This window comes from Gossypium hirsutum, chromosome D04 (assembly GCF_007990345.1).
Source record: "Gossypium hirsutum isolate 1008001.06 chromosome D04, Gossypium_hirsutum_v2.1, whole genome shotgun sequence".
NCBI lineage: Eukaryota > Viridiplantae > Streptophyta > Magnoliopsida > Malvales > Malvaceae > Gossypium > Gossypium hirsutum.
Window position 1 is genome coordinate 46,927,529 of NC_053440.1, and position 27,144 is coordinate 46,954,672.

Consider the following 27,144-nt stretch of genomic DNA (forward strand, 5'->3'; position numbering starts at 1 on the left):
TATCAAAAACCTTTCATTTTCTACCATAAATTTCATAATTCATGCATACTCATCCATGAGAAAGCCCTAGTACTTTGATAACTTTACAAATTAATCCTCGAGATAGCTAGATTAAGCTATTACGATATGAGAAATATAAAAATTACTAAAAACTACGATCTGGGATAAGAGAATACTTACCAAATTAAGCTAAATAAAGAAATATAAAAATTACTAAAAATTACAATCTGGGATAAAAATACTTACCAAATTAAGCTAAATAATCTTGCTTGAATTCTTTTCTCTTAGCTAGGGTTTCCATGGATTTAATTTTGGGAAAAATGATGATATTTTCTTTTTTTATTAAATTATCATCTTTTCATCTTTTATTTTCCAATTTCATCATTTTCTTTAATTAAATTTCCATGGATGAATCATCTTGCTTATCTACCAACTCCACTTAATGGTCTAATTGTCATATAAGGACCTCAAATTTTGAATTCCATAGCTATTTAATACTTTTAGCTAGTAGAACACAACTTTTTCATTTTATGAAATTTGGTCATTTTTATCGGATTAGACATAAAATCAGTAAAATTTTTTTACGAAATTTTCATGAAATATTTCAATCATAATATAGATAATAAAATAATATTAAAATAAATTTTCTTTTAAACTCCAATTTGTGGTCCCGAAACCACTGTTCCAATTTCACTAAAAACTGGTTGTTACAGTTTTTACTCTGGGCCCATTCATGAGAAGATGGTAGATAATATCCAAAATAACTACTCTCTTGGTTTGGGTGGAATTGACTGGGCTTGCATTTTCGGGATGATATCTTGGTGCATTGGGAAGAACTGTAACTGCTTTGTGTTTCAAGATAATGCTCGGAGTACAGACGATATTATCAAGACCCCTTATAGTTGGGCAAGACAATAAGTTATCACTTCAAAACCACCTTCTCACAAATCTCATCATTTCTTTGCTACTTCACCTTTGGCTCGTGATTCGATTTGCTTGAACATTGATGGATCGATTAAAGTTAAGAAATATATCGCTTCAGTTGGGGGACTAGTACAAGATTCTAACGGTGTTTGGATGTTTGGGTTTTGTAGATATTTGGGTTGTTGTTCTGTTTTGGACGTGAAACTGTGGGCCATTTTGGATGGATTACATCTTGCATTGGATCGAGGAGTTAAGTGTATTTTGATTCAAATAGATAGTCTTGAAGCTGTAAATGCCATTCAACAACTATTGACAAAAGTGCATTATTGGTATATTCAACACATCCCTAGGGAAGAAAACAAGATCGCGGATGCTTTAGCTAAGATGGTTCGTGATAGAAGACTCGGTGTGTGTATTTTGAATAACCCCCCATTGAGGGGTTAGTTTAATCGCTTTTGTTTAATCTTATTTGTATCACAAAAAAAAAACGCAATGAAGAACAAGACCTAACACAGTAAACAACCCCTCCCCGCCCAAAAAATGCTTAATTTATGAATTAGTACTTAAACTAGACCATTTTTCTCATCTTGGTATTTAAAATTTTTTTTGGAACAACAAAGAAACTCAACTTTTAACCATTTAAGAATATTGGATTGTCTAGCATGCATATTGAATAAGGATGCAAAGGAGTTGGAGCCATGATCGAAATTGTACATGTTTGTAGATTATGCAAAAGGAATTAGGGGTGGACTATTTATAAATTGAAGGACTAAATGATCATAGTGTCCACTTGTGCAACATTCTTTGGAGAAAGTTAAATGAACAAATTTAAGTCTCAAAAAGTATAGTTGAGGAGCCCTTTGGAAATAATATAACCATAGGGGTTTTAATCTTCTATCTCGCTTCAAGTGAAAGACTTGCAAACAATAAAAACTATAAGGAGCTTCGACATAGTGCATGAGTTTAACTAGATAAGAACCAAAAGCGGGTGCGCTGGATATACAATTTTGTTGGCACTACTAAGTGTAGTATATTCGTTTATACACTTGTTGAATCGATTTTTAAAATTTTTCATAAATTTTTATTTAAATCAATTGAACCAATCAGATTAACAAATCAATAACTTTACTTATTCGACTATTAATCCGATTTAAAAACATTGTGTTCAACTATAAAAGTTTAAACAACCTAACGTGACAAGACTGATGTGGTAGTGAATGTGGAAAACCATATTCTTGGATAGGGCTTTTTAACTAGACTCCCTTTATTCTTTTACGGTAGCCATTGTGGATGACAAAGGCATATGTCCTTTATTGCTGACAAAATCAGCAGGTATTCATTCTCACCATAATTACACATTTCTCACCACCATATGCTTCTGAAATTATTTAAATTTGACTGCAATTAGATGATATTTGGTATCATCATCAAATTATATATGGATTTATTACTAAAAATCTTTAGCAAATGAGTCAACTTTAAATACAAAATTTTTCTATAAATTTAAATTTTTACTTCAAAATTAAATTATGAAGTGTATTTAATTAATGCTGACCCAAGAATATTTTAAAATTTGTTCTCTGCTAACTAAAAGAAGATTTTAAATATTTTTTTTTAATTTTATAATATATTAATTAATTAATTAATTAAAATATGTAATGACTATAGATCTAGCTGTCACTCAAATCAGATAATAAAGCCAATGCATCAAAAAATAACATAGGTCAACACTCCGCGGCCATACGTACAAAATAAAATTTATTTACTCCTACTACTTGTATTCTTTGATTTTTTTTGAATTACTCCTACAATTTTATTAAAATTACATCTTAATCACTGGTTTAAAATTTAAAGTTGAATCATTTCTGTATTTCTTGTAAATTTGGAATCTACTTTTCAGATTTTAAAATTTAGGTCTAATTGTTAGCACTCTTCAAATTATTTGTTAAATTTCAGGTTCATTACAACGCCATTTAGCTATATTGCTACCAAATGAGTATTTTTATTATTTCAAAATGTCACACCGACAAATTTAACAGAAACTAGTTTTAATAATGCTAACAGTTGACCTAAATTTTGAAATCTGAAAAAGTAAAGAGGCTAAATTTTAAATTTGTGAAGAGTATAGAGACCTATAACATATTTTAACCATTTGAATTAGTGACATTATTGGAAATTAAAACCCAATTTGGTAATAAGAATTCAAATTTAATGCGAATTAATGGACAATGTTATCAACATTTTAACTTTTAAATCAGACCAGTAAAAGAAACCAGTAGGACTAAATTGCAAAAATATAAAATATATAGAGACTGACAGAAGAACTAAACCTAGGAAATAAAAGCAAGCAAAACCGTGAAGCAATAAAAGATTCAAAAACAGGAAGGCAGCACACCCAATTGGCAAATTGCGCAATCCTACTCATCACTTTTTCCGAGGTACCTTATTTTCATTTTCGTTTTGCTCTTTACCTCCTTTTTTATATATATATAATGATATTTGATTTCAAGTTCTTCGTTCAGTGCTTGCCATTTCTTCTGAAAAGAGATAGAGATTGAGAATGGTGGCTGATCAAAAGGGTAAATCCGATATCTCCTTCGCTGGAACCTTTGCCAGCAGCGCTTTTGCTGCTTGCTTTGCTGAGGTAACTTATTCTATACTGTCTTTTTTTGTTTGTTTTTTGTTTTGATCCCCATTTTTCTGTATTCTCAGTCTCTGATTTTTTTGGCATCTTGTTCTTAGCTTTTGGCGACTGAAATGTGAAAAAAAAAGGTTAATATGTTGATTGGTGATTTGATTGTAAATTTGTATGCAAGAAACTTTTATTTTCGGTCCTGAGATGTGACGAATCAATTGAAGATTATTGTTTGTGAAACAAACGTTGGATTAATGAAGTTGTTGATTTGGAGATGTTTCATGTTAAGTTTCATAATCTTTCAGCATTTCCAACAATTGGGTTAATTTTATGATAATTTCGACTGAGGGATTTGAAAATTTTTATATGTGATATTAGTAATGTTTGACTTCTGTATAATAAAACTGCAAAAAGGGTATGAAATGTTATACAATCTGGCCACTGCCAAATCAATTGTGGAATGTTGTGTTATTAGGAAGTTCGAGTTATATTATTTATGTGCACTTCAATTGTGCAGATATGTACAATTCCTTTGGACACTGCTAAAGTTAGGCTCCAACTTCAGAAGAAATCTCTTGGTGGAGATGCCGCAGCCTTACCGAAATACAGGGGTTTGTTAGGTACAGTTGGTACTATTGCTAGAGAAGAAGGTTTAGCTGCACTATGGAAAGGTGTTATTCCTGGATTACATCGTCAATGTCTTTTTGGTGGCTTGAGAATTGGGATGTATGAGCCTGTGGGTGTTGAATCTTCGTCTCTCAAATGAATGCATTTGTATTTGTTGCTGTTTTCTTGTCAACATGATCACAATTCACAAATGAACTTATAACTGTGACAGGTTAAGAATTTTTATGTTGGAAAAGATCACGTTGGAGACGTTCCTTTGACCAAGAAGATACTTGCTGCCCTTACAACTGGTAAGGAATAAGGAAAATTTGGCTGGAATTACTTGTTATGTCTGAAAATTTTACGAAAGATAGGTGCTCTACTTGAGTTTTCTTTGAACAGGTGCTCTAGGAATTACAGTGGCAAATCCAACTGATCTTGTGAAAGTTCGACTTCAAGCTGAAGGGCGATTACCTCCTGGAGTTCCTAGGCGCTATTCTGGGGCACTTAATGCTTATTCAACTATTGCTAGACAGGTTAGGTATCTTTCTGGAAGTAAAGAGATACCAAAGTGTCCAGTTTGTTACTTGCTTTTGACTCTTCTATTTGTATCTTGATCTTCCAACTCTAGGAAGGAGTTAAGGCTCTTTGGACCGGGATTGGACCCAATATAGCACGAAATGCTATTATAAATGCTGCTGAACTTGCAAGCTACGATCAAGTAAAGCAGGTATAGTAGTAAAAGCTCATGGTTATTTAGCTTCCTGTTTCAGAGTGCTCCTTTTTTGTTTTCTCTAATGTCTATCTTCCTATGCAGACGATTTTGAAAATCCCTGGATTCACTGATAATGTTGTCACTCATCTCCTTTCTGGTCTTGGAGCTGGATTTTTTGCCGTCTGTATTGGTTCTCCAGTTGATGTGGTAAGCCATCAAAGTTCACATTTTGCCTGTCTTTTCTAATCTTTTTGTACTATATTTACTGATATCTTCTGGTCAGAATGGACTTAGTATGATAGTATGATATTCTGCGAAGATGAGTTCATGTAGCATGTTTGTGATTACCTAGCCATTTCACCTTTTCTCCGTTGATTATGTTTAACTTTATATATTGTCATTGCTCCAGCTGTATTGTGAGGAGATTTTAATATGTTTTGCCCTCTATGTAAATGTAGTTATAGATAACCGTATTCGAAGTTTTATTGTAATGTTTGTCTAGATCATAGCATATTCGAATTGAGGTCTGTTTTCCATTTCACCTAGTTAACCAGAGGAACCTGTATCGTTTGCTTTATAAGATGGTTGAATGTGCTGTGATCCCATCTTCTTCAGTGGGTGTAGTCAAGTAATTTTGTTGGTTTTTTTTTTTAATTTACTTTTTCTCCCCTGCAGGTTAAGTCAAGAATGATGGGAGATTCAGCTTACAAGAGCACGCTCGATTGTTTTATCAAAACTTTGAAAAATGATGTATGCCTGCTTTCTTTGATCTTGTTTCTCCTTTTCTAGGCATCTTGTAGTTAGTAATATAATTATGAATTGAAATTTCAAAGCTGATTATTTGGCCAATGGTTTCATTTCTCTAATCATAGTAATTGCTAGTTAGTAGGTAATAGCTGCAGGTGAGTGTCTAAATGTGGACAAGTATTGAACTTAAAGCACCCCTTATCATTTGCAGGGACCTATGGCTTTTTACAAGGGTTTTATCCCGAATTTCGGACGGCTAGGATCATGGAATGTGATCATGTTTCTTACCTTAGAACAGGTGAAGTTGCAGACATTTGTCCCCTATTGTGTTTTGTAATTGCTTTCAAAATGTGAGGTTCATATTTAGATTGTTTATAAATGCAAAATTATACGTTTATTGCTTAGCTAAAACGTATTACTTTCTTCATCCCTCCTCCACAGGCAAAGAAAATTGTGAGAGATCTAGAGTCATCTTAAGGAGCTTAAAAAGAACCAAAATCCCACAAAGCAAGGAATTGAAGGTGGGACTGCCATTGAAATTGAAGATTTACAGAGAATAAATTTAATCCAATTCCCCCTCTTAATATTGATGTCATAAACACGAGTTATGATATGCCCTGGGGGAAATCTTTTGACTTCGAAACTTTCAAACCATAGTCTTTTCTTTTTAATGCTCAGAACTGTCGTTATCCATTCGATTTATCATTTCATTGATAATTCCCTGATCGAGGGCAAGTAATACCAATGAAGAGCGAATGGAGTTTGGTCTTTTCTTTTTCTTTTTCTTTTTCAAATAAATTTCTATTTTTTAATTAACCAGTTTATAGTTAATTTTAAATCATTATTCGGATAGAGTGTTGGTTAGTTAATTTTCTTTTATCCACGGGGAATCCAACGGTGTCTAATCACTTCTCATTTAGAAATTTAATAAGGTTGTTATCATGGAAAGAATTTTTTTTTTAAATATCAATTTTTTTTATTAAAAGTAAATGACAAATGATACTGTTAAATATAGATTAAATTAGAGTTATACTACCTCTACTATATTTAAATTTAGAATTTAATATTTTTATTTTTTGTACAATGAAGATTAGAATCGAGGTTAATCTTGAGAAAAGCAAATATTTGGTCAATAGGCCACAACTTTGGGTTCTAGTTGAGATATCAAATAGCAAACATTTATAATTATTTAAGTTAAAATATTGATGTTGAAGTTAAAAAAACACACACATTTCAACTTATCATGTTGAAATAGGGTTTTTTTTGTGTTTTAGTGTTACATACTTTTAAGAAAAACAGACATCATTATTTTAACCGGATTAGTTAAGTATGCTAACTATTTGGATTAACTAATATCATTGTAAAAATAAAGTCAAATTAAAATGTAAAGATTAAATTCCAAATGTGAACATAATAGAAGAATCAAATTTGTAATTTTATCATTTTCATATAATGACTGGAAAAAGAGAAAAAAGAGTTGTGTCATTAGTTCATCAAAATAAATAGTACCTGTCGAAACCGTTTTTTGAAAACAAAAAATTTAGTTGTCGACTTTTAAAAATAAAACTGGAGTCGCCACCGATCCTTTTATTAAGGTGTGACCGGCCCACCTCAAAAATCATTTTAGTCTGCGAATTTTGAAAACAGGTTCGGGAGTCAGTTACGCATGAGGAAGGGTTAGCACCCTCGTAACGCCCAAAAATCGGTACCAAATTGACTATTTAATATCTTTGTGTCGAAAGTTAAAAAAGATTTTAAAATAAGCTTGAATGATGAAATTGACAAAAGGATAATCAACTGTTCAAGTCATGTAAAGAAATCGAGTCCCAATACGTTAGGGTACAATTCCTCATAATCCCCAAACTTGAATATCACTTTTATTTTATACGAAAATTTTCATTTCGAGAAAGTAACATGCCACACCCAATACGTTAGGGCATAACAAGTTAAGTTCCCAAAAATGATTTTTATGTATTTTGAATGAAAATATTCTCGATCATCTAGGATTGACAAAGAAAATCAGAACCCAATACGTTAAGGCTCAATTTATCTCGAAAATCCCAAACCCCAAATAATATTTTTATTCAAAAAAAACCTTTAAGTCAAGAAAATAACGTTGATGCATAGTTAAAAACCAAAATATATTTTCAAAAGAGTATGTTAAAAGTTAATATACAATATGATACAGGTCCTTTAATTTAAAGCATATATACATAAATATTTACAAATATATATACAAATACAATATAACAATAAAGCTGCAAACATGTGTTTACACATATCTAACACACATACCAGTATACATGCAAATAGAAGGAATAAAATATATCCAATAAAACAAACATCAAATATGTATTCAAAATAAAAAAAATGCATATGTATATATATTTACAGAATAACATGTATAAATGCATATATATATATATATATAATATAAGGTATATAAAAAAGAAAATAAAATAAGGATATAAGGAAAATGTATGTATAAATATATGCATATATATATTATATAAAACAAATGCGCATGTGTATGTATTTTATGAAAAAAAGAAAAAATCTAAAAATGTATGTATATATTTATAAAATAAAAAACAATGAAAACCAAATAATAATGAAACATATATATAATAAGTATATAAAAAGTAAAAAATGTATATGTATAAGAATAATAGCAAAACTAAAAAAATGACTAATAAATGATTTAAAAAAAACTTAAGGGCTGAATTTAAAATAAAAATTTTTTAAAAAAAGGCCACTTGAATACGCGCGTAACAGTGGCGGATCAAAAAGGCAATATGCCCATTGATCCCACGACGCCGTTTCAACGCAATCCGCAGTCTTGGATGGTGGACCAAATCGAAATAGGCGTTAAATTTATGTGGCAAAATTGTAAATGCGCGCAATAGCACATTTAAAATCAAAACAAAGGAGGAAGGACTGGACCCGCAAATATCCCACCTGACGTCAGAGCGCGCGGATCCTTCCCTTCGGGTCGGGTCACCGCGCGGGTTAGGTCAGGGAAAACGGTGCCGTTTTGAATGTCATTTAAAACAAAATTTTCCCTTAAAAAAACATTTGAAACAGAGTAGAAGGAAAAAAAATAAAAAAAAAACACTCAAAGGTCCTCTGGTGCTCTGCTAGGGTTTTGCCCCTAGCGTCATCGCGCCATCCCTCGGCCCACGCCGGCGCTCCGACCACGACGGAGATGGCCACCGGTCCGGCGTCCTCGGCGAATGAGGTAAGTTTTTTTGTTATTTCTTTTTTTAAAAAATAAAAACGCAAGAGAAAGTAAAATATATAAAAAAATAAAATAAAACAAAAATGCAAGAACCCGATTCACCTTGAATCAAAAACAATCTGATTTTTCCAAAGTTTTTTTTTCTATTTCTTGCGTATTCTCTCTGTATTTCTTTTCAATCTCCTTTTTTTCTTTTTTTTTTTTACAGAATAACACGGCTTTATATATAGCCCGAAATTGATTTCTTTACCCTATTATTTCTCTATTGGACTCTTTGAAACTGTTTTGCAGGTATTCGTGGAGATTACGGCGCAGGGGAGAGGCTCCGAGACGTGCGGCAACTAGAGAGTGCTGGAGGCGCTGAGCAAACATGCGGCTAGGGTTTGGGGAATTTGGGATGTTAGTTGGGCCAGGTTTAGGATTATTGGGCTTGGACTGCCTATTTTGTTTTGTAAAGGGCCCGGGCCAATTGGGCTTATTACAGTTGCCCCTCTTTGCTCATTTTCGTGTAACGGGAATAGAGCAAAGACTACAAGGCCCAATTGTGCCTGGTCTTATTCAATGCTTCTCTTCTTCAGGTAGCCTCGTTCCTTCCTACTGCATCTTCAGAGGTATAGGAATTGGCGCTCCAATCTACTCCACTGCAATGTCAGGGAGATAGGCTTCGTACGTTGCAACTTCTCAGAAAGAACAAAATTTACTATCTTTAGTCTGTTCCACTGCAACTTCAAGGGGATAGGACTTATAGCTTCAACTTGTTCTGTTACAATTTTAGGGTAAATCTGATGTGATCTACTCTGTTGCAACTTCAGAGAGATGAGATCTGCGGTTTTAATCCACTCCATTGCAACTTCAAAGAGATAGGATTGGTTACTTTTGTCTGCTCCACTACAACTTCAGGGAGATAAGACTTGTATATTCGATCTACTTCACCACCAGTATGGGAAGATAAAATATGTATATTCGATCCACTTTGCTACCAATATAAGAAGACAGGACCCACTATCTTTGATCTACTTCATGCCAGTACATGAAGACACGATCTGTTTTCTTCGACCTACTCCACCACCAGTATAGGGAGACAAGATCTGTTTCTTTGATCTACTTCACGCCAGTATGGGAAGATAAAATATGTATATTCGATCCACTTCGCTACCAATATAGGAAGACAGGACTTACTATCTTTGATCTACTTCACGCCAGTACATGAAGACACGATCTGTTTTCTTCGACCTACTCCACCACCAGTATGGGGAGACAAGATCTGTTTCTTTGATCTGCTTCGCCACCAGCATGGGGAGGCAAGATCTGATATCTTCCAATCTCTGATCTACTTCACGCCAGTACATGAAGACAAGATCTGTTATCTTTCAACCTGCTCAATTGCTGCTCAGGGAGATAAGGTTTTATGATTCTACCGACCTGTTCTCTGTGGAACATGACCTGTATGGTGAACCTAATTATGCCTAGTGATTAGGATGTCATGATCAAATGAATCAAATGCTCCTAACTAGACGTGTGTGAATGACATTTGAATGTTATGTCATGAAAAATGAATATTGAATGTTTAAAGTCATTATTGCTCATTAAGGCTTCCTTTGTGACAACAGTGCTTCGTCAAAACTTGAAAATTTTAATCTTGACTCTTGACTCCTAGATATCTCCGACATTTTAACCCGGTGAAGGTTTAAACAATAGTCCTGTTTCAAGTGCCTGAGCTATTTAAAGATTTCTAGAGCAATATGAAAAACTTCCTTTATGAAAGTTTTACTAGTCCATTAATCGTAATTCTAATGCAACATGCTTGCAAAATGATGAATAAAACAAAGTTAATTTGGGAGCAAAGCCTGCAATGGATTGTCAATGATAAAGGAATTGTCTGGGGACATTTATATTGACAAAGAATGAAATATTCTGAAACAACGAATTCAATACAAATACTATGATCAGGTGCCCCAGATATCTCTGCTCGAATTTCTCTATACAACTTTTCGAAAACCCTTCTAAATTCAACACGTGTTTAGGAGGTTCACAGCATTTTGTTGATGCCCCAAGATGTCGTCCACTCCTTTCTGCCGAATACAAGTACAACAAGACCACCACGTGACAATCAAAATTTGAGCCGCCCTTTTTAGGTTTTCAGCTCAAATCCCCTTTGGTCTTAAGCTGCCCTTTGCGGGTTTTCACCTTAGCTTCTCCTTTTTTTTCTTCTTTTTTTTTGGAATCAAAGCGCCCTTTGCGGGTTTTCACCTTGGTTCCTTCCCTTCTTCAAGTAAAGTATCTCTTGACCGAATCTGAGTTCACTGGATTAGGCAAGTTTCTTCCATCCATTTCAGCCAAGATCAGGGCTCCTCCAGAAAAGGCCTTTTTTTACAACATAAGGACCCTTCCAATTCGGCATCCATTTCCCCCTAAAATCCTTTTGTAGAGGAAGAACTTTTCACAACACCAGGTCCCCCTCGTGAAATTCTCTGGGTCGGACTTTCTTGTTGTAGGCTCGCATCATTCTTTTTTGGTACATCTGACCGTGCTGAATAGCCTTTAGCCTCTTTCCCTCTATCAAGTTCAACTGATCGTATCGAGATTGAACCCATTCCGCTTCATCCAATTGTAGCTCAGACAAAACCCGGAGAGAAGGGATTTCAACTTCGATGGGCAAGACTGCCTCCATGCCATAAACTAAGGAGAAAGGCGTTGCCCCGGTGGAGGTCCTGGTTGACGTTCGATAAGTAAGGAGGGCAAACGGTAATTTTTTGTGCAAGTCCCTGTAAGTCTCAGTCATCTTCCCTACAATCTTCTTTATATTTTTATTGGTCGTTTCTACTGTACCATTCATTTTCAAGCGATACTGCGACGAATTGTGATGTCTGATCTTGAAATGACTGCAGACCTCTGCTATTGAGCTGTTGTTCAAATTCAACACATTGTCGGATATGATTCTTTCAGGTATTCCATACCGACATATGATCTCTCTCTTCAAGAACTTGCTGACTGATGACTTTGTAACATTAGCATACGAAGCAGCTTCTACCCATTTGGTGAAGTAGTCAATAACCACGAATATGAAACGATGCCCATTTTTAGCCTTCGGCGATATTGGCCCGATAACATCCATACCCCACGTGGAGAAAGGCCATGGAGAAGTCATGACATGAAGAGGCGAAGGAGGTGCATGCATTTTATCACCATAGATTTGACATTTATGGCACTTTTTGGAATAATTGATGCAATTCCCTTCCATGGTGGACCAGTAGTATCCAAATCTCATAATCTGTCTGGCCATTGTGAAACCACTAGCATGCGTTCCACAGATGCCCTCATGGACTTCCTCCAAGATTTTCTTTGCTTCCACAGCGTCCACACATCTTAGCAGAACTTGATCCTTTCCCCTCTTGTATAAGATCTCCCCATCTAAGACGTAATCAATGGCTAGTCTTCTCAAAGTTCTCTTTCCATTCTCCGTTGCCTGGCCAGGATACTCACGATTTTTTACATATCGTAGAATATTTTTATACCAAGGGCTATCATCAATTTCTCCTTCTTCAATGTTATAACAATGAGCCGGGTCTTCGTAGACACTCATTTGGATTGGCTTCATATCCTCATGTATGTTCACCTTGATCATGGAGGCTAAAGTAGCTAGTGCATCATCCATCTGGTTCTCGTCTCGTGGGAGATAGCGAAAAGTGATGTCCTCAAACTCCTTAATCAATTCGAGGACCAACTTTCGATAACTGACTAATTTGGGATCTCTCGTTTCCCACTCACCATTGAGCTGATATATCACCAATGCCGAATCTCCATAGACCTCTAACACTTTGATTCTTCGCTCTATAGCTGCACGAATACCCATGATGCACGCTTCATATTTTGCCATGTTGTTTGTGCAATCAAAATCCAATTTGCAAGTGAAAGGATAATGATCACCATCCGGAGATACTAAGACTGCCCCAATTCCATTGCCCACAGCATTCGAGGCTCCATCAAAGTTCAACCTCCAACCGTGACCTTCTTGGGGACTTTCCTCAGTAGCCGCTATACACATCAGGTCTTCATTTGGGAAATCAAAACTCAACGGCTCGTAGTCCTCCAGAGCTCTACTAACTAGAAAGTCAGCAATTGCACTCCCTTTCACAGCCTTCTTGCTCACGTAAACAATATCAAATTCAGACAGTAAGATCTGTCATCGGGCCATTCTTCCATTCAAAGCAGTTGACTCCATCATATACTTTAACGGGTCTAACTTTGAGATTAGCCAAGTCGTGTGGTATAACATGTACTGCCTTAATCTTCGGGTTGTCCAAATCAAGGCACAACATAACTTCTCAATAGGCGAATATCTCATTTCACAGTCAGTGAATTTCTTGCTGAGATAATATATCGCCCTTTCTTTTCTCCCCGTTTCATCATGTTGGCCTAGCACACACCCCATGGAATTATCAAATACTGTCAGATACAATATCAGAGGCCTATCCGGGCTAGGTGGTGACAGCACTGGAGTATTAGACAAATACTGCTTCACCTTGTTAAAAGCTTTTTCGCATTCTTCATCCCAAGTACCAGGATTATGTTTCTTCAGAAGACGAAATATAGGGTCACATTTCTCAGTCAGTTGTGAAATGAACCTAGCGATGTAATTCAGTCTTCCGAGGAACCCTCGAACTTCTTTCTGAGTGCGGGGTGAAGGTAAATCCCGTATTGCCTTCACTTTGTTTGGATCAATCTCGATTCCCTTTTCACTAACCACAAAGCCTAGCAATTTTCCTGACCTGTCCCCAAAAGTACACTTCGCTGGATTAAGCTTGAGCTGAACTTTCTCAATCTTAAGAATAATTTTCTCAAGACCTGCACATATTCTTCCTCCGTTCTGGACTTCGCGATCATATCGTCAACATAAACTTCGATCTCCCTGTGCATCATATCATGGAACAAGGCTACCATAGCTTTTTGATATGTCGCTCCCATATTCTTTAATCCAAACGGCATCACTTTATAACAAAACGTCCCCCATAACGTAATGAACGTAGTCTTTCTCATGTCTTCAGAATGCATCTTTATCTGATTGTACCCCGAAAAGCCATCCATGAAGGAAAATAATGAAAAACCCGCAGTATTGTCTACCAATGTGTCAATGTGGGGCAATGGAAAATTATCCTTTGGACTAGCCTTGTTCAAATCTATGTAGTCCACACACATTCGCACCTTTCTATCTTTCTTCGGAACTGGTACGATGTTGGCCACCCACTCAGAATACTTGACTTCTTGCAGAAATCCGGCATCCAGCTGCTTCTGGACCTCTTTTTTTATCTTCAACACATCAGGTCTCATCCTTCTGAGCTTTTGCTGGACTGGCTTGCAATCTTCTTTTATGGGCAGGCAATGTACTACAATGTCAGTACTTAACCCAGGCATATCTTGGTATGACCATACAAAGACATCCTTGAATTCCTGGAGTAGTCTGACGAGGTCTTGTCTTATTTTTGATGAAATATCAGATCCGATCTTCACCTCTTTTCCTTTCTCCAAGCTCACAATTTCTATTGATTCCCTGTGAGGTAGGATTTGCTTCTCGGCCCTTTCTACCATCTTCAACAAGTCAGGAGACAAACCACGGTTTTCGTCATCCTCAAAATCATGCGACCCCTCTCAACACATGTTTCGTTCAAAATGAGGCTCTAAATTTGTAAGAGTGACATTCGTATCATTGATATCGTAGGACCTGTTATAAAAACAATATGGATTCAGGAATTTGTTCGGTGCAATATGGTCATGAATGAAATGCAAGTGTAGTTTGGGAAAAGATTCAAAATAACTGCTCTTATGGAAAGAAAGATTTGCTCCAAGAATGATTGCAAACATGAACTTTATTAAAATAACGTTTTTCTAGACATGAGCCTATTTCACAAAGGAATCCTTATCACTTCTAGGCTAAAAAGCAATAAGGGTGTTCTGGACATTACTCTGAGAAAATCCTAAAAACTACAGGTATTTCTTCTGCAGTCCAGTTGTTTAGCTCTCTTTTCGACTCGTAAGGACGAATATCTGGCAAAGTTCTTCCTCGCGTCGCTTCTTCATACACGGTATGAATACTCCCTAACTCCGTGTTAATACTTCTGACCCTTAGCATTCCTGGATGGACAAATCCTCCCGATACAAAAGTCTTGGATAGGTGAGGAAAGGTCATGGGTTCCCATTCAACTTCACCACCTGTCAAGCGAGCCCTTCTCCTCACTCGCTTCTTTTCCTGCTCTATCCTCTTCTGCCTAGCATCTGGCTTGTATCCTAAGCCAAAACGGTCCTGCTTGTCTTTCAACATTGGAGCCTCAACTCGGCCCTGAAGATATCTCCCCAATCCTCTTCTCGGCAAAGCTCCCTTTCCAACAGTCAACTGCAGACCTATCTCTGTGGTCCTGGATATTCTCGGCATCGGGATCTTGTTTCCCTCGCGGATGAATGTTGCATTTACGAACTCCAAGGAATGGAAAGAGCATTCGATTGCATCATCGCTCGTTTCTAAATAAGGTGCATCATTGGTCACAGATGCAATGATATCTTCTTCAGCATCTATCGTCACAACCCTGCCTTCTGACACCAGCTTCAGTTTTTGATGTAACGATGACGGTACCGCACCTGCTGAATGAATCCACGGCCTTCCTAATAGGGAACTGTAAGAAGGCTTGATGTCCATAACTAAGAAGTTCACCTCATAAATAGTTGGGCCAATTAACAAGGGAATGTCGATTCTTCCCATGACCCTCCTTTCAGTACCATCAAATGCTCGAACTACGTTCTGACACGACTTCATATGCGAACTATCCACCGGTAGCCTGTTGAGCGTAAATAGGGGCAATACATTTAATACTGATCCATTGTCTACCAGAACTCCCGGTAATATACACCCTTTACACCTTGCAGTGATGTGTAAAGCTCTAGTAGATCCCATACCCCCAGGTGGTATTTCGTCATCGCTGAAAGAAATAAAGTTATCAGCTCTTATATTGCCGACCAGTCGATCCAACTTGTTAATAGAGATATCGTCGGCCACATAAGTTTCATTTAGCACCTTCAGTAGTGCATTCCGATGTCCCTCCGAGTTCAGGAGTAAAGCTAGCACAGATATGCAAGCTGGTTGTTTGTGCAGCTGTTCCACAACGCTATACTCGCTATGCTTTATGAACTTCAAAAACTCTCTAGCTTCCTCCTCTTTGATTGGTTCATTGACCAACAATTCGGGTTCAACCACATTCTTCTTAACTGAAGTTTCTTCTCTTATTGGCTCTACTCGTGCTTTCATCTGTTCGTCATGCCCTTCTTCATCATGGTCCTCTTTATTAATTGCGTCCTCCTTCCCCGGGATTGTCACATTACAATTGTAATTCCAAGGAACCCTCCTGTTATCCTTATATGCAAACACAGCCGGTTTTTGAATGATAACCTTTGGTGCTACTCGCGCTCCAACCTCACTATTCTTAGGTCGTGTGATGATGACCACAGGATGGTTAGCCTTTGGAACTCCCAATGCCAACTCTGACGTACATACATGATTCTCCCTCTGAACTTCCTCACAAAATTCCAGCTCCTTATTATCCATCAAACCCTGTACCACGGCTCTGAACTCCGTACTCTCTTGGATTTCATGCCCCATTTCACAGTGGAACTCACAGTAATTCTTCCTCTTCTCACAGCTTTCTTCTGAAGCAATTAGCCCCCTTTTCACCATCTCTTTCCAGACCCATCTCAATGGAGTCCTCACGTCCGCAATGTCTGCTCTGATTTTTCTGTCATCGCCCATCATATTTATTCCGCTGTCAATATGGTTTGGTAATGGATTTTTTGCTTTGGTGGCTTCATCAAATTTAACGACACCAATACCAATGAGCCTTTCAACCAACTTCTTGAAGGCAGTACAGTTTTCTATGGAATGCCCCCTGATTCCCGTATGATAGTCGCACTGTGCATTTGCGTCGTACCATTTGGGGTACGGGGGCTGTAAGGGCTTCAGATAGAAAGGGGAAACTACATGTGCGTCGAATACGTTTCGATATAATTCCCTATACGACATAGGAATTGGCGTGAATTGAGGCCTCTCCGTATTTCGCCTTGTACCGACCTCTTGTCTCGACGAGCTTTGCTGGTTGGCAACCACTTTTCCCGGCTGACTCACTGTTACTGACTTCAAGTAAGCCTTGGTGTACATGCTTGTGTTGTTCACCTCGTTTTCCTTCCTCTTCGAAGCCGATCTTCTGTTACTCTCTCCAGCATCGATCTTCCCACTCCTGATGGCGTTCTCAATCATCTCGCCATTCATGACTATGTCAGGAAAGCTTTTTGTGGCACTTCCTAACATATGTGTAATGAACAGTGCCTTCAGGGTGTTAATGAACAACATGGTCATTTCCTTTTCCAGGAGCGGTGGCTGAACTTGGACTGCGACCTCCCTCCATCTCTGCGCGTACTGCTAAAGCTTTCGCTCGACTTCTTCTCCATGTTCTGAAGGGTGATTCTATCAGGAGCCATGTCTGTCACATGACTATATTATTTCATGAATGCTTGCGCCAAGTCCCTCCATGAACCAATCGTGGCACGACTCAACTGATTGTACCACTTGGATGCTGCCCTTGCAAGGCTGTCTTGGAAGCAATGTATTAATAGCTGGTCATTATTAACGTATCCAGCCATTTGCCTGCAGAACATGGTGATATGAGCCTCTAAGTAAGTCGTCCCATAACTTCTCAAATTCGGGCATCTTAAACTTATGAGGGAAAACTAGATCTGGCACTAAACTCATCTTTTTTGCGTCAATGCCTCGATAACCTTCAGTGACTTCCATTGCCTTGAACTTCTCCTCGAGCCACTTGCATCTTTCCTCTAACTGTCTCGGTAACTCCTCCTTCACTTTTTCCTTCTCAACCACTTCATCAAAGTTAGGAATGACAGAGTTAATAGGATTGTTTTCAGGATTAAAACCCAGCCCAGTTTGGAGGTTCAAAACACCAGCTCGAAATTGCTGAGGCATGATGGTGACAGTAGATTTGCGCGGGTATTCAGCTTGAGCTCGCTCATGCGGAGGGGTGAAACCTGGAGGATAGAAAAGTTCATCATCATTTCCCTCATCGGCATCTGCCATGGGGCCCTTTCCCTTGTCACCTCCCTTAGTTATCAGTTGGGTTAACTTTGCCACTATATCTTCTTGAGATTCCCGCATTTTCTCAGACATCTCTTGTTTCATCTTGTCTAACCGCTCCTGCATTTGTAGCTGAAGCCGGTCTTGCATCTCCTTCTGGTACTGTTCGAGCTTTTCTAATCTCTGATCCATATCTTTTGTCTTTGCTCGAGTGCCGTATCGGTGTCGGGTTGGTTGGTTTCCAGGTTAACTGAGCAATAATTTTAACTTATTAGGATTTAATAAAGGTCTTTAATGCATATGATGCGATGCATGAGGTGAATGCAAAAAAGGCGTTAATTATAATTCAATTCTACTCAGAAAACTTTACTAGAGAAAAAATTTCTTTACATAAAACAGCTATAAATACGGCTTTGCCCTAACACTTAGAACTTTAATCTCCCTAAGTAATGATGCCAACTTTTGCCCCTGTTCTGATTCCGATTCATACTTCACGCTTAGTACATCAGCTTGTACTGCCAAAGTCTACAGGTGCTCAGCTACTCCTTGAATCTGAACCACAGCTTCTCCCATGATGTGATCCCTTCTTGCAACTTGATCCTGAAGATAGTGAAGCTGTTCATTTTGATGATCTTCATTTGCTTCCAGATGTTCAATTCTGGCTTCATAGTCTTGTAATATTGCCTCCAGTTCGGCCACCCTAGCTTTTAATTCATCCTTTTCGTTCCGGCTTTCGGACAAACTCCTCTCAAAGAACTTATTTTTCTTTTGAGCCTCCTGAAATCTCTTTTCCCACCTATCAGCCTTGACCTTTTCTTCTTGAATTTCTTGACGCCACTGCTCTGAGGTTTTTCCCAATCCAGTAGTTCTCATTGACATACGTAGCCTCTTATAATCCACCTTCAAGCTATTCAAATCCTCCTTAGCCTTGCGCTTTTCTTTCCTCAGGCCTTCAGTTTCCAGCTTCTGAACATCCACATCCAGCTTCAGACTCATCTTCTCCTCTTCCATTTGCCCTATCTTCTTCTCAAGCTCAGAATTTCTTCTTTCAAAATCTTGTTTTATGATTTCTAGCTCAGAAGGGACCATACATACATACTTTTCCACTAATTGGCTGTCTCCTTGACCTGGTACAGGTATATTATCATTGACCTTCCTACCCAGCCAACTGACATATTCAGGAGCCATCGACGGACCTACTGACAATCTCTTCAATCGACGAGTCTGCCTCCAAGCATTTGTCATTTCTCGAATCTTTTTCTTGTAACCATCACACTTATACGAGAACTCACTTTGGGCTAATCCTTGGGTTGTAGGTACGAACTGCCTCGATCTATACTGCCTCAATACTAGTAATGATGCATAACCAATAGCTCCCCAAATACCAAGTAGAGGAACCCAATCGAAATCTTCACATCTATACAATATCTCATCTGACAGCAACCAAGGAGCTCTCCACTCAATGTCCTCCTCTTGAAGATTCTGAAGAATTTCAATCCATCTTTCTTCTAAGGCCTCATCTTGCATCGATATTTCCACTATTTCTTTTAAGGGCGAATAAGTTTAAAAAAAAACTCGATAAGAAAATTTATCTACCTTCCTGAAATGACTGTGAAACCATGCCAAGAGAAGCTGCGCACATCCAATGAATCTTCCTTCACTTACTCTTCGGCATTCGTTCAGTGACCTGAAAGTTTCTGCTAAAATTGCTGGAACCGGTGTGACTCCTTTATCAAGTCGATCGAAAAGGTCAGTGACTGCTTCATCGATATGTCCCAGGGCTTTGGGAAAGACAACTAGGCCGTAGATGCTCAAAGAAAAAACATCAACTCTCTTCTTCGTGTCTGGATGTACTTGAATTAAATCTCTCAGATTCTTCCAAGGAATACATTTGCTATCTCCCTTCTGTTTGATTCGTGCTGCGACCCATTGCTCACTCATCCCAGTTATATTCACCAACTTCTTGAAAAAGGTTGGAACATTAGCAGCTCTTGAATAGGCTTTGTCCACTTGAATTTTTGAACAACGAAGAAATACCGTGTATTCCTCCACTGTAGGCACTAAATCAACACTTCCAAAGGTGAAACAACAATAAGCCGAATTCCAAAATTGGGCTAAGGCACGGAACAGGCGCTTATCCACCTTTACATCGAGCAAGTAAGGTAGGTCTCCATAGCTAGAGTAGAAGAGTTGCTTAATCTCATCATTCCACTGATCCCAAATTTCCTTTAATTCTTGTAGGCTATTCTGAGTCACGCTAACACGAGTGAAGTCCCACAACTCTGACACATACCCCTCGGCCAAACTATCACCTTTCTCTTGTTGTGTTGTCTCAGACCAAGTTTGGACAGCCGCATTATCTTCCACCTTATCAAGAACCCTTTTTCCATAATAAGCTTTCTATCTAGCAACCGAATATGAACTAACGCCCTTTTAGGATGAAATGTTATGCAATCATGATGTCATGCAATCAAAACAAAAGAAACCCAAGTCAGTATCACATATAAAGATATAAACAAGCATAAAATAGCAAGAAACACCTAAACAGGAATCCCCTAGGGTTTTGGGATAGTTCTACCTAGGTCAAGTTCCTAAAGCTCACTAAATGAAGTTTAGTTTCTAGAGTAAAGGTACCCAAACCAATAGATTCCTCGATCTTCACCCATTATAGGCTCATGTGGATCGAGTTCGGTTCAGGGGGACACATTTCCCTATGGCTGCACGGAGATGAAAATCTCACGAAGACATAGGTACGGATGTATCCCGGAAGTGGTCCACTACCCTGCACGAAGGTGAAAACCTCACGAATGACTAGTTTCTCGCTCCCACTTAAAGGGTAAAATGCAAAATGCAAATGTAAAGTTGCCAACATACCAAGATGAAAAACGATGAATGCGAAGGGAACTCATGAATTTTTAAAACTTTTGATATTCGACAAAAAGACAAACATAATCAATTTTGTGGCTCGACTCTCTAAAGTCCCCAGCGGAGTCGCCAAGCTGTCGAAACCGTTTTTTGAAAACAAAAAATTTAGTTGTCGACTTTTAAAAATAAAACTGGAGTCGCCACCGATCCTTTTATTAAGGTGTGACCGGCCCACCTCAAAAATCATTTTAGTCTGCGAATTTTGAAAACAGGTTCGGGAGTCAGTTACGCACGAGGAAGGGTTAGCACCCTCGTAACGCCCAAAAATCGGTACCAAATTGACTATTTAATATCTTTGTGTCGAAAGTTAAAAAATATTTTAAAATAAGCTTGAATGATGAAATTGACAAAAGGATAATCAACTGTTCAAGTCATGTAAAGAAATCGAGTCCCGATACGTTAGGGTTCAATTCCTCATAATCCCCAAACTTGAATATCACTTTTATTTTATACGAAAATCTTCATTTCGAGAAAGTAACATGCCACACCCAATACGTTAGGGCACAACAAGTTAAGTTCCCAAAAATGATTTTTATGCATTTTGAATGAAAATATTCTCGATCATCTAGGATTGACAAAGAAAATCAGAACCCAATACGTTAGGGCTCAATTTACCTCGAAAATCTCAAACCCCAAATAATATTTTTATTCAAAAAAAAACCTTTAAGTCAAGAAAATAACTTTGATGCATAGTTAAAAACCAAAATATATTTTCAAAAGAGTATGTTAAAAGTTAATATACAATATGATACAGGTCCTTTAATTTAAAGCATATATACATAAATATTTACAAATATATATACAAATACAATATAACAATAAAACTGCAAACATGTGTTTACACATATCTAACACACATACCAGTATACATGCAAATAGAAGGAATAAAATATATCCAATAAAACAAACATCAAATATGTATTCAAAATAAAAAAATGCATATGTATATATATTTACAGAATAACATGTATAAATGCATATATATATAATATAAGGTATATAAAAAAGAAAATAAAATAAGGATATAAGGAAAATGTATGTATAAATATATGCATATATATATTATATAAAACAAATGCGCATGTGTATGTATTTTATGAAACAAAAGAAAAAATCTAAAAATGTATGTATATATTTTTAAAATAAAAAACAATGAAAACCAAATAATAATGAAACATATATATAATAAGTATATAAAAAGTAAAAAATGTATATGTATAAGAATAATAGCAAAACTAAAAAAATGACTAATAAATGATTTAAAAAAAACTTAAGGGCTGAATTTAAAATAAATTTTTTTTAAAAAAGGCCACTTGAATACGCGCGTAACGGTGGCGGATCAAAAAGGCAATATGCCCATTAATCCCACGGCGCCGTTTCAACGCAATCCGCAGTCCTGGATGGTGGACCAAATCGAAACAGGCGTTAAATTTATGTGGCAAAATTGCAAATGCGCGCAATACCGCATTTAAAATCAAAACAAAGGAGGAAGGACTAGACCTGCAAATATCCCACCTGACGTCAGAGCGCGCGGATCCTTCCCTTCGGGTCGGGTCACCGCGCGGGTCAGGTCTGGGAAAACGGCGCCGTTTTGAATGTCATTTAAAACAAAATTTTCCCTTAAAAAACATTTGAAACAGAGTAGAAGGAAAAAAAAATAAAAAAACACTCAAAGGTCCTCTGGTGCTCTGCTAGGGTTTTGCCCCTAGCGTCATTGCGCCATCCCTCGGCCCACGCCGGCGCTCCGACCACGACGGAGATGGCCATCGGTCCGGCGTCCTCGGCGAATGAGGTAAGTTTTTTTGTTATTTCTTTTTTAAAAAAATAAAAACGCAAGAGAAAGTAAAATATATAAATAAAATAAAATAAAATAAAAATGCAAGAACCCGATTCACCTTGAATCAAAAACAATCTGATTTTTCCAAAGTTTTTTTTCTATTTCTTGCATATTCTCTCTGTATTTCTTTTCAATCTCCTTTTTTTCTTTTTTTTTTTACAGAATAACACGGCTTTATATATAGCCCGAAACTGATTTCTTTACCCTATTATTTCTCTATTGGACTCTTTGAAACTGTTTTGCAGGTATTCGTGGAGATTACGGCGCAGGGGAGAGGCTCCGAGACGTGCGGCAACTAGAGAGTGCTGGAGGCGCTGAGCAAACATGCGGCTAGGGTTTGGGGAATTTGGGATGTTAGTTGGGCCAGGTTTAGGATTATTGGGCTTGGACTGCCCATTTTGTTTTGTAAAGGGCCCGGGCCAATTGGGCTTATTACAGTACCTTTAATGGTTCCAATAATTGACGCAGATTTTTTTAAAACACTTATTACAACTTATAAAATAAAATTATTTTTGTTAGAGCAATGTATGTACATTTTAAAAATCTACATCAATTGAAATAACTAATAATATTAACCATTGGACTAATTAATAACATTATAAAATATAGAAACTAAATTATAAGACTAAAGTATAGAGATTAAAAATAAAATTTAAGCATAATAGAAAGATCAAAACTGAAATATGATCATTTTTCTTATATTAATGGACATGTTTCAACAAAAGAATCCCTTGGGTTTTTTTTCTTGGATTTAGTAAGTAAACTTTTCCTTTTGATTTCAGTAAATGTTTGTGTTGTTAATAGATAATTTTTAAAAAAAAAATTAATAAATGAGACACTTATTGTATACATTAGTGATAGAATATCCTTTCAAGAGGTGCATTTCTTTAATTGACATTTTAAAACTAAAAAAAAAAGAGAGAGTAACAAATGGCAAATATTAGACTTGGATTCTATGTAAATTAATTTTAACGGTGCCATTAGGTATATTGGTTTATTAGGTGGCCTAAGAAAGGTCATCAAAGATTTAAAGGGATTGGCGTCAAGTACTCTAAATAAGTAGGTAAGGTGAAAGAGGAAAGAGAAGCTCATTGAAATATAACTGGATGCCTTACACATCCTATTAGACATGTTTTTTGGAAAAAAGGGTGTTGGCACTATTTTTTTGACAAAACAGGGTCGACTTGGATTTTGAAAACAAAAACGAAAATGGGAGTTGCCACCAATCCTTTTTGATAAGGTGTGATCGGGCCACCTTGAAAAGTGGTTGTTTTTAATAAACGATTTTATTTTATTAAAATAACGATTTTGGTCTACGAAATTCAGAAAAACGGGTTTGGGAGTCGGTTAAGTACGAGGAAGGATTAGCACCCTTATAACGCCCAAAATTGGTACCTAGTTGATTAGTTAATGTCTTAGTGTCGAAGATTGAAAATTTTAAAGGGATTTGAAAATACGATTCTTTATTGAAATGTTGAAAAATTTCGAGAAAAGGGCATATTTCACGTTAATCAAGAAAGACACTTATATCCAGTAAGTTAGGACACAATGTCTTGAATTCCCGATGTGCGAATGAATGCCAAAATTTACTTATTTAGAATATTTTTAGCTATATCGGATTTGAAAAAGGGATCATGCCCAGTAAGTTAGGACACAATATTTTCTTAATTCCTGAGATCGTTTAAAACTTGAGAAAAAAAAAGGGGATCATGCCTAGTAAGTTAGGACATGATCTCTTCTTGATTCCCGAGATCGTTTAAAACTTGAGTTTGAAAAGATTCGTGTATTTAGATTTATTGCGAAAATCGAAACCCAGTAAGTTAGGGATCGACCTTCTCGAATCTAAACACGAGATTTTGCTTATTTGAAAATCATGATTCATGCATCCAATTAATCTAACTCGAATTGGTAGAAATGAAACTCGATGTTAATATGCGTACAAAACAATATTGGATACGATGGTGTAAAAATAATACGAGCAATAACAAAAAAAAATAAATAAAAGGACAAATCGATTACATATAAAATAACAAGTAAATAAATAAATGAATAAAGAAAATGAATAAAGAAAATGAATAAAAATATAAAAAGATATATAAGTATGTATATATATGTATGTATATAAATAAGTTATACAAATGAGTACGTGTAGGTGTATATATATATAATAGGTAAAAATATGATTCGAAATCAATAGTATAATATATATGTATATGTATAAAATAGTACTATACTATATAAAATATCTTCATATAAAAAATATAGTGGTATATCAAAAGTGAATAAAAAGTATATATTATAGAATAAAAAAAAACAAATCAAGCAAGCATATAAACATACCAAATTTACATAAAGATAAAAAATAAAATAAATTCAAATAATATCAAAAATAGTATATTATAAAAAGGTAATAACATATTAAAACTTTAAAAGAAACTTAAAGCAATAATACATATAGAATAAAATAATGTATATATATAATAGGTAAATATACAAGCGAATAATATTATCAATAATAATAGTAATAATAAAAATACTAATAATAATGGAAGTAATAATAATAATAATAATAATAATAATAACAATAATAAAAAATAATATTTATTAATTAATTAATAGCAAAAACATCAAACATGATTAAATTGGAATGTAAATGTAAATTCTGGGGCAAATCTGAAATAAATAAAAATGAAAAAGAACCAAATCGAGCGTGCGAATAACAAGGAGAGACTAAAGCGAAAAATATCCCCGCCCTCCAAAACGTTGCACCTTACATGGGGCAGAGATGAAATCAAAGCAAAATTTTAGGGCAAAATTAGGAATAAAAGAAAACTTAATTGCAAAATAATTAAAAGGATAAAGGACCAGGATTGTAAATAACCCATTTAACGGAAATGCGCGGATCCCCCAGGTATCGGGTCGGGTCGCGCGTGGGTTGCTGGGTAGTAGCCAATACGACGTCGTTTTGCCTCCTAATCTTCACTCGCAAAACGACGCCGTTTTGAATATTTATTTAAGCTAAATTTTCTTTTTGGAAAAACATTTGCAGCCCTAATTTAAAGATAAAATAAAATATACAAAAAACACTGATGTTTTCCTCTGCTAGGGTTTTGGCCCTAGCTCTTGCCGCCACCAGTCCATCGTCCCTCCGCCGAGGCTCCACCACGGATGGTGGTCGAAGTCGACGAAGAACACGCGGGATCCTTCTGGTGAGTACCCTCTTTCCTTTTCTCTCTTTTTATTTATTTCGCATATATGTGACAAAAAAATGAATAATAAATCAAAGTATAAAAAAAACACAAAACTCTGAGAATCACTTTCGCTTTTGATTTCCAAAAATTTGATTTTTTTTGTTTGTTTACATCCGTTTTTTTTTCGATTCGTGTTTGGCTTTTATATAGCCAAAGAAAAATTAAAAAGAAAAATATAAATATAAATATAAAAAAAGCTACTGCCTATATTGCTTTCTTCTCTTTTCTGTCTCTATTTCCTTTTCAGTGTTTGTTTGCAGGTATTGATGAGGCAAGTCAGAGAAGCAAACCCTGGCCTTTGCCATTTTGGTGCCACAGCTAGGCCTCGGGCGGTGGACATGTTGCAGAGGCACATGGAGGCAGTGGCGGCACATGGGCAGGAGGCAGAGGAGCGGAGATGGAGGAGCCAGGCTGTTAGGGTTTTTTCTCAAACTCTAACTTGGCCATTGGGCCAATTGGGCTTCTGTTTTTTTTGTATTTAGGCCACGTAGCTTGGGCCGTAATGGATTTTTTTTATATTTTATTTTTTTGGTTTGTTTATTTTCACTTGGGCCCGGGCAAAATAGGGCCTGTACAAAAGGTAATGGCTCCGTGAAAAGTGGTATCAAAGCAAACCTTAATTGTTTGATTTTCGTCAAGCATCCCAATAAGTGGGTAGTGTAACATCTCTAATTCGTCTCTGTCGCCGGATTAGGATTACGGAGTAGGATTAGGATTACGGAGTGTTACAAGGCAAAATAGGACATTTCACTTCATTTCAAAACAATTAAACAAATAATTTACAAGGCAAGGTGAACTACCCAAGACGAAGACCCCACAAGTTTGGGTGGGGGAAAATGTCATGCCAAGCTCTTTAAAGTAGATAAATGCTAGGAAGCGACAATTAATTATATTTAAAACCTTACTTTTTGCTTCACCGTCTTGGATAGAGTTAGATGGTCTAATTAATTATATTTAAAAAATAAAAAACTAAAAAAGGACAAGTGAAAACGTTATAACTCTAGTTGTGATTTTTTTAGTTATAATGTTAGTTCATAAAATAATTATCTTATTTTTTTTTAGTTTCTTTTGGTTCTCCCATTTTTGTTGTGTTTTTATCTATTTTTGCGGTAGTTTCTATGGTGGTTGAGTTCCTCTAAGTA

General features: G+C 36.4%; 3 protein-coding genes across 4 annotated transcripts; 2 read left to right on the forward strand and 1 right to left on the reverse strand.

Annotated features, from left to right (window-relative positions):
- The first annotated feature begins 3,245 nt into the window (after positions 1–3,245).
- LOC107899031 (mitochondrial uncoupling protein 1) lies at positions 3,246–6,439 on the forward strand. Its single transcript, XM_016824628.2, has 10 exons — positions 3,246–3,362; positions 3,447–3,568; positions 4,077–4,295; positions 4,398–4,476; positions 4,568–4,701; positions 4,797–4,895; positions 4,983–5,087; positions 5,556–5,630; positions 5,839–5,925; positions 6,069–6,439. The coding sequence occupies exons 2-10, from the start codon at positions 3,485–3,487 to the stop codon at positions 6,102–6,104; spliced, it is 918 nt and encodes a 305-aa protein (XP_016680117.1). The 5' UTR covers positions 3,246–3,362; positions 3,447–3,484; the 3' UTR covers positions 6,105–6,439.
- An 8,382-nt stretch (positions 6,440–14,821) lies between these two features.
- On the reverse strand, positions 14,822–17,161 carry LOC107898124 (uncharacterized). The gene has a single exon (XM_016823662.2). It carries the CDS (start codon positions 17,159–17,161, stop codon positions 14,822–14,824), a length of 2,340 nt encoding a protein of 779 aa, XP_016679151.2.
- Positions 17,162–25,826: 8,665 nt separating this feature from the next.
- Positions 25,827–26,734, forward strand: LOC121215891 (uncharacterized). Of its 2 annotated transcripts, none has more exons than XM_041090730.1 (2): positions 25,827–25,960; positions 26,250–26,734. In XM_041090730.1, the coding sequence occupies exons 1-2, from the start codon at positions 25,920–25,922 to the stop codon at positions 26,482–26,484; spliced, it is 276 nt and encodes a 91-aa protein (XP_040946664.1). In that variant the 5' UTR covers positions 25,827–25,919; the 3' UTR covers positions 26,485–26,734. The 2 variants fall into 2 exon arrangements, with proteins under 2 accessions (XP_040946664.1, XP_040946663.1); XM_041090729.1 differs by having other exon boundaries at positions 26,263–26,734.
- Positions 26,735–27,144: the final 410 nt, after the last annotated feature.

What these genes read in the sequence shown, in the direction of transcription:
- LOC107899031 (XM_016824628.2), top strand. Translation starts at nt 3,485, where the DNA reads ATGGTGGCTGATCAAAAGGGTAAATCCGATATCTCCTTCGCTGGAACC. An exon ending in ACTTGCTGCCCTTACAACTG is followed by an intron (nt 4,477 to 4,567) that starts GTAAGGAATAAG and finishes TTCTTTGAACAG; the next exon opens with GTGCTCTAGGAATTACAGTG. An exon ending in ATTCAACTATTGCTAGACAG is followed by an intron (nt 4,702 to 4,796) that starts GTTAGGTATCTT and finishes TTCCAACTCTAG; the next exon opens with GAAGGAGTTAAGGCTCTTTG.
- LOC107898124 (XM_016823662.2), bottom strand. Translation starts at nt 17,161, where the DNA reads ATGATTGAGAACGCCATCAGGAGTGGGAAGATCGATGCTGGAGAGAGT.
- LOC121215891 (XM_041090729.1), top strand. Translation starts at nt 25,841, where the DNA reads ATGTTTTCCTCTGCTAGGGTTTTGGCCCTAGCTCTTGCCGCCACCAGT. An exon ending in GAACACGCGGGATCCTTCTG is followed by an intron (nt 25,961 to 26,262) that starts GTGAGTACCCTC and finishes GTTTGTTTGCAG; the next exon opens with GTATTGATGAGGCAAGTCAG.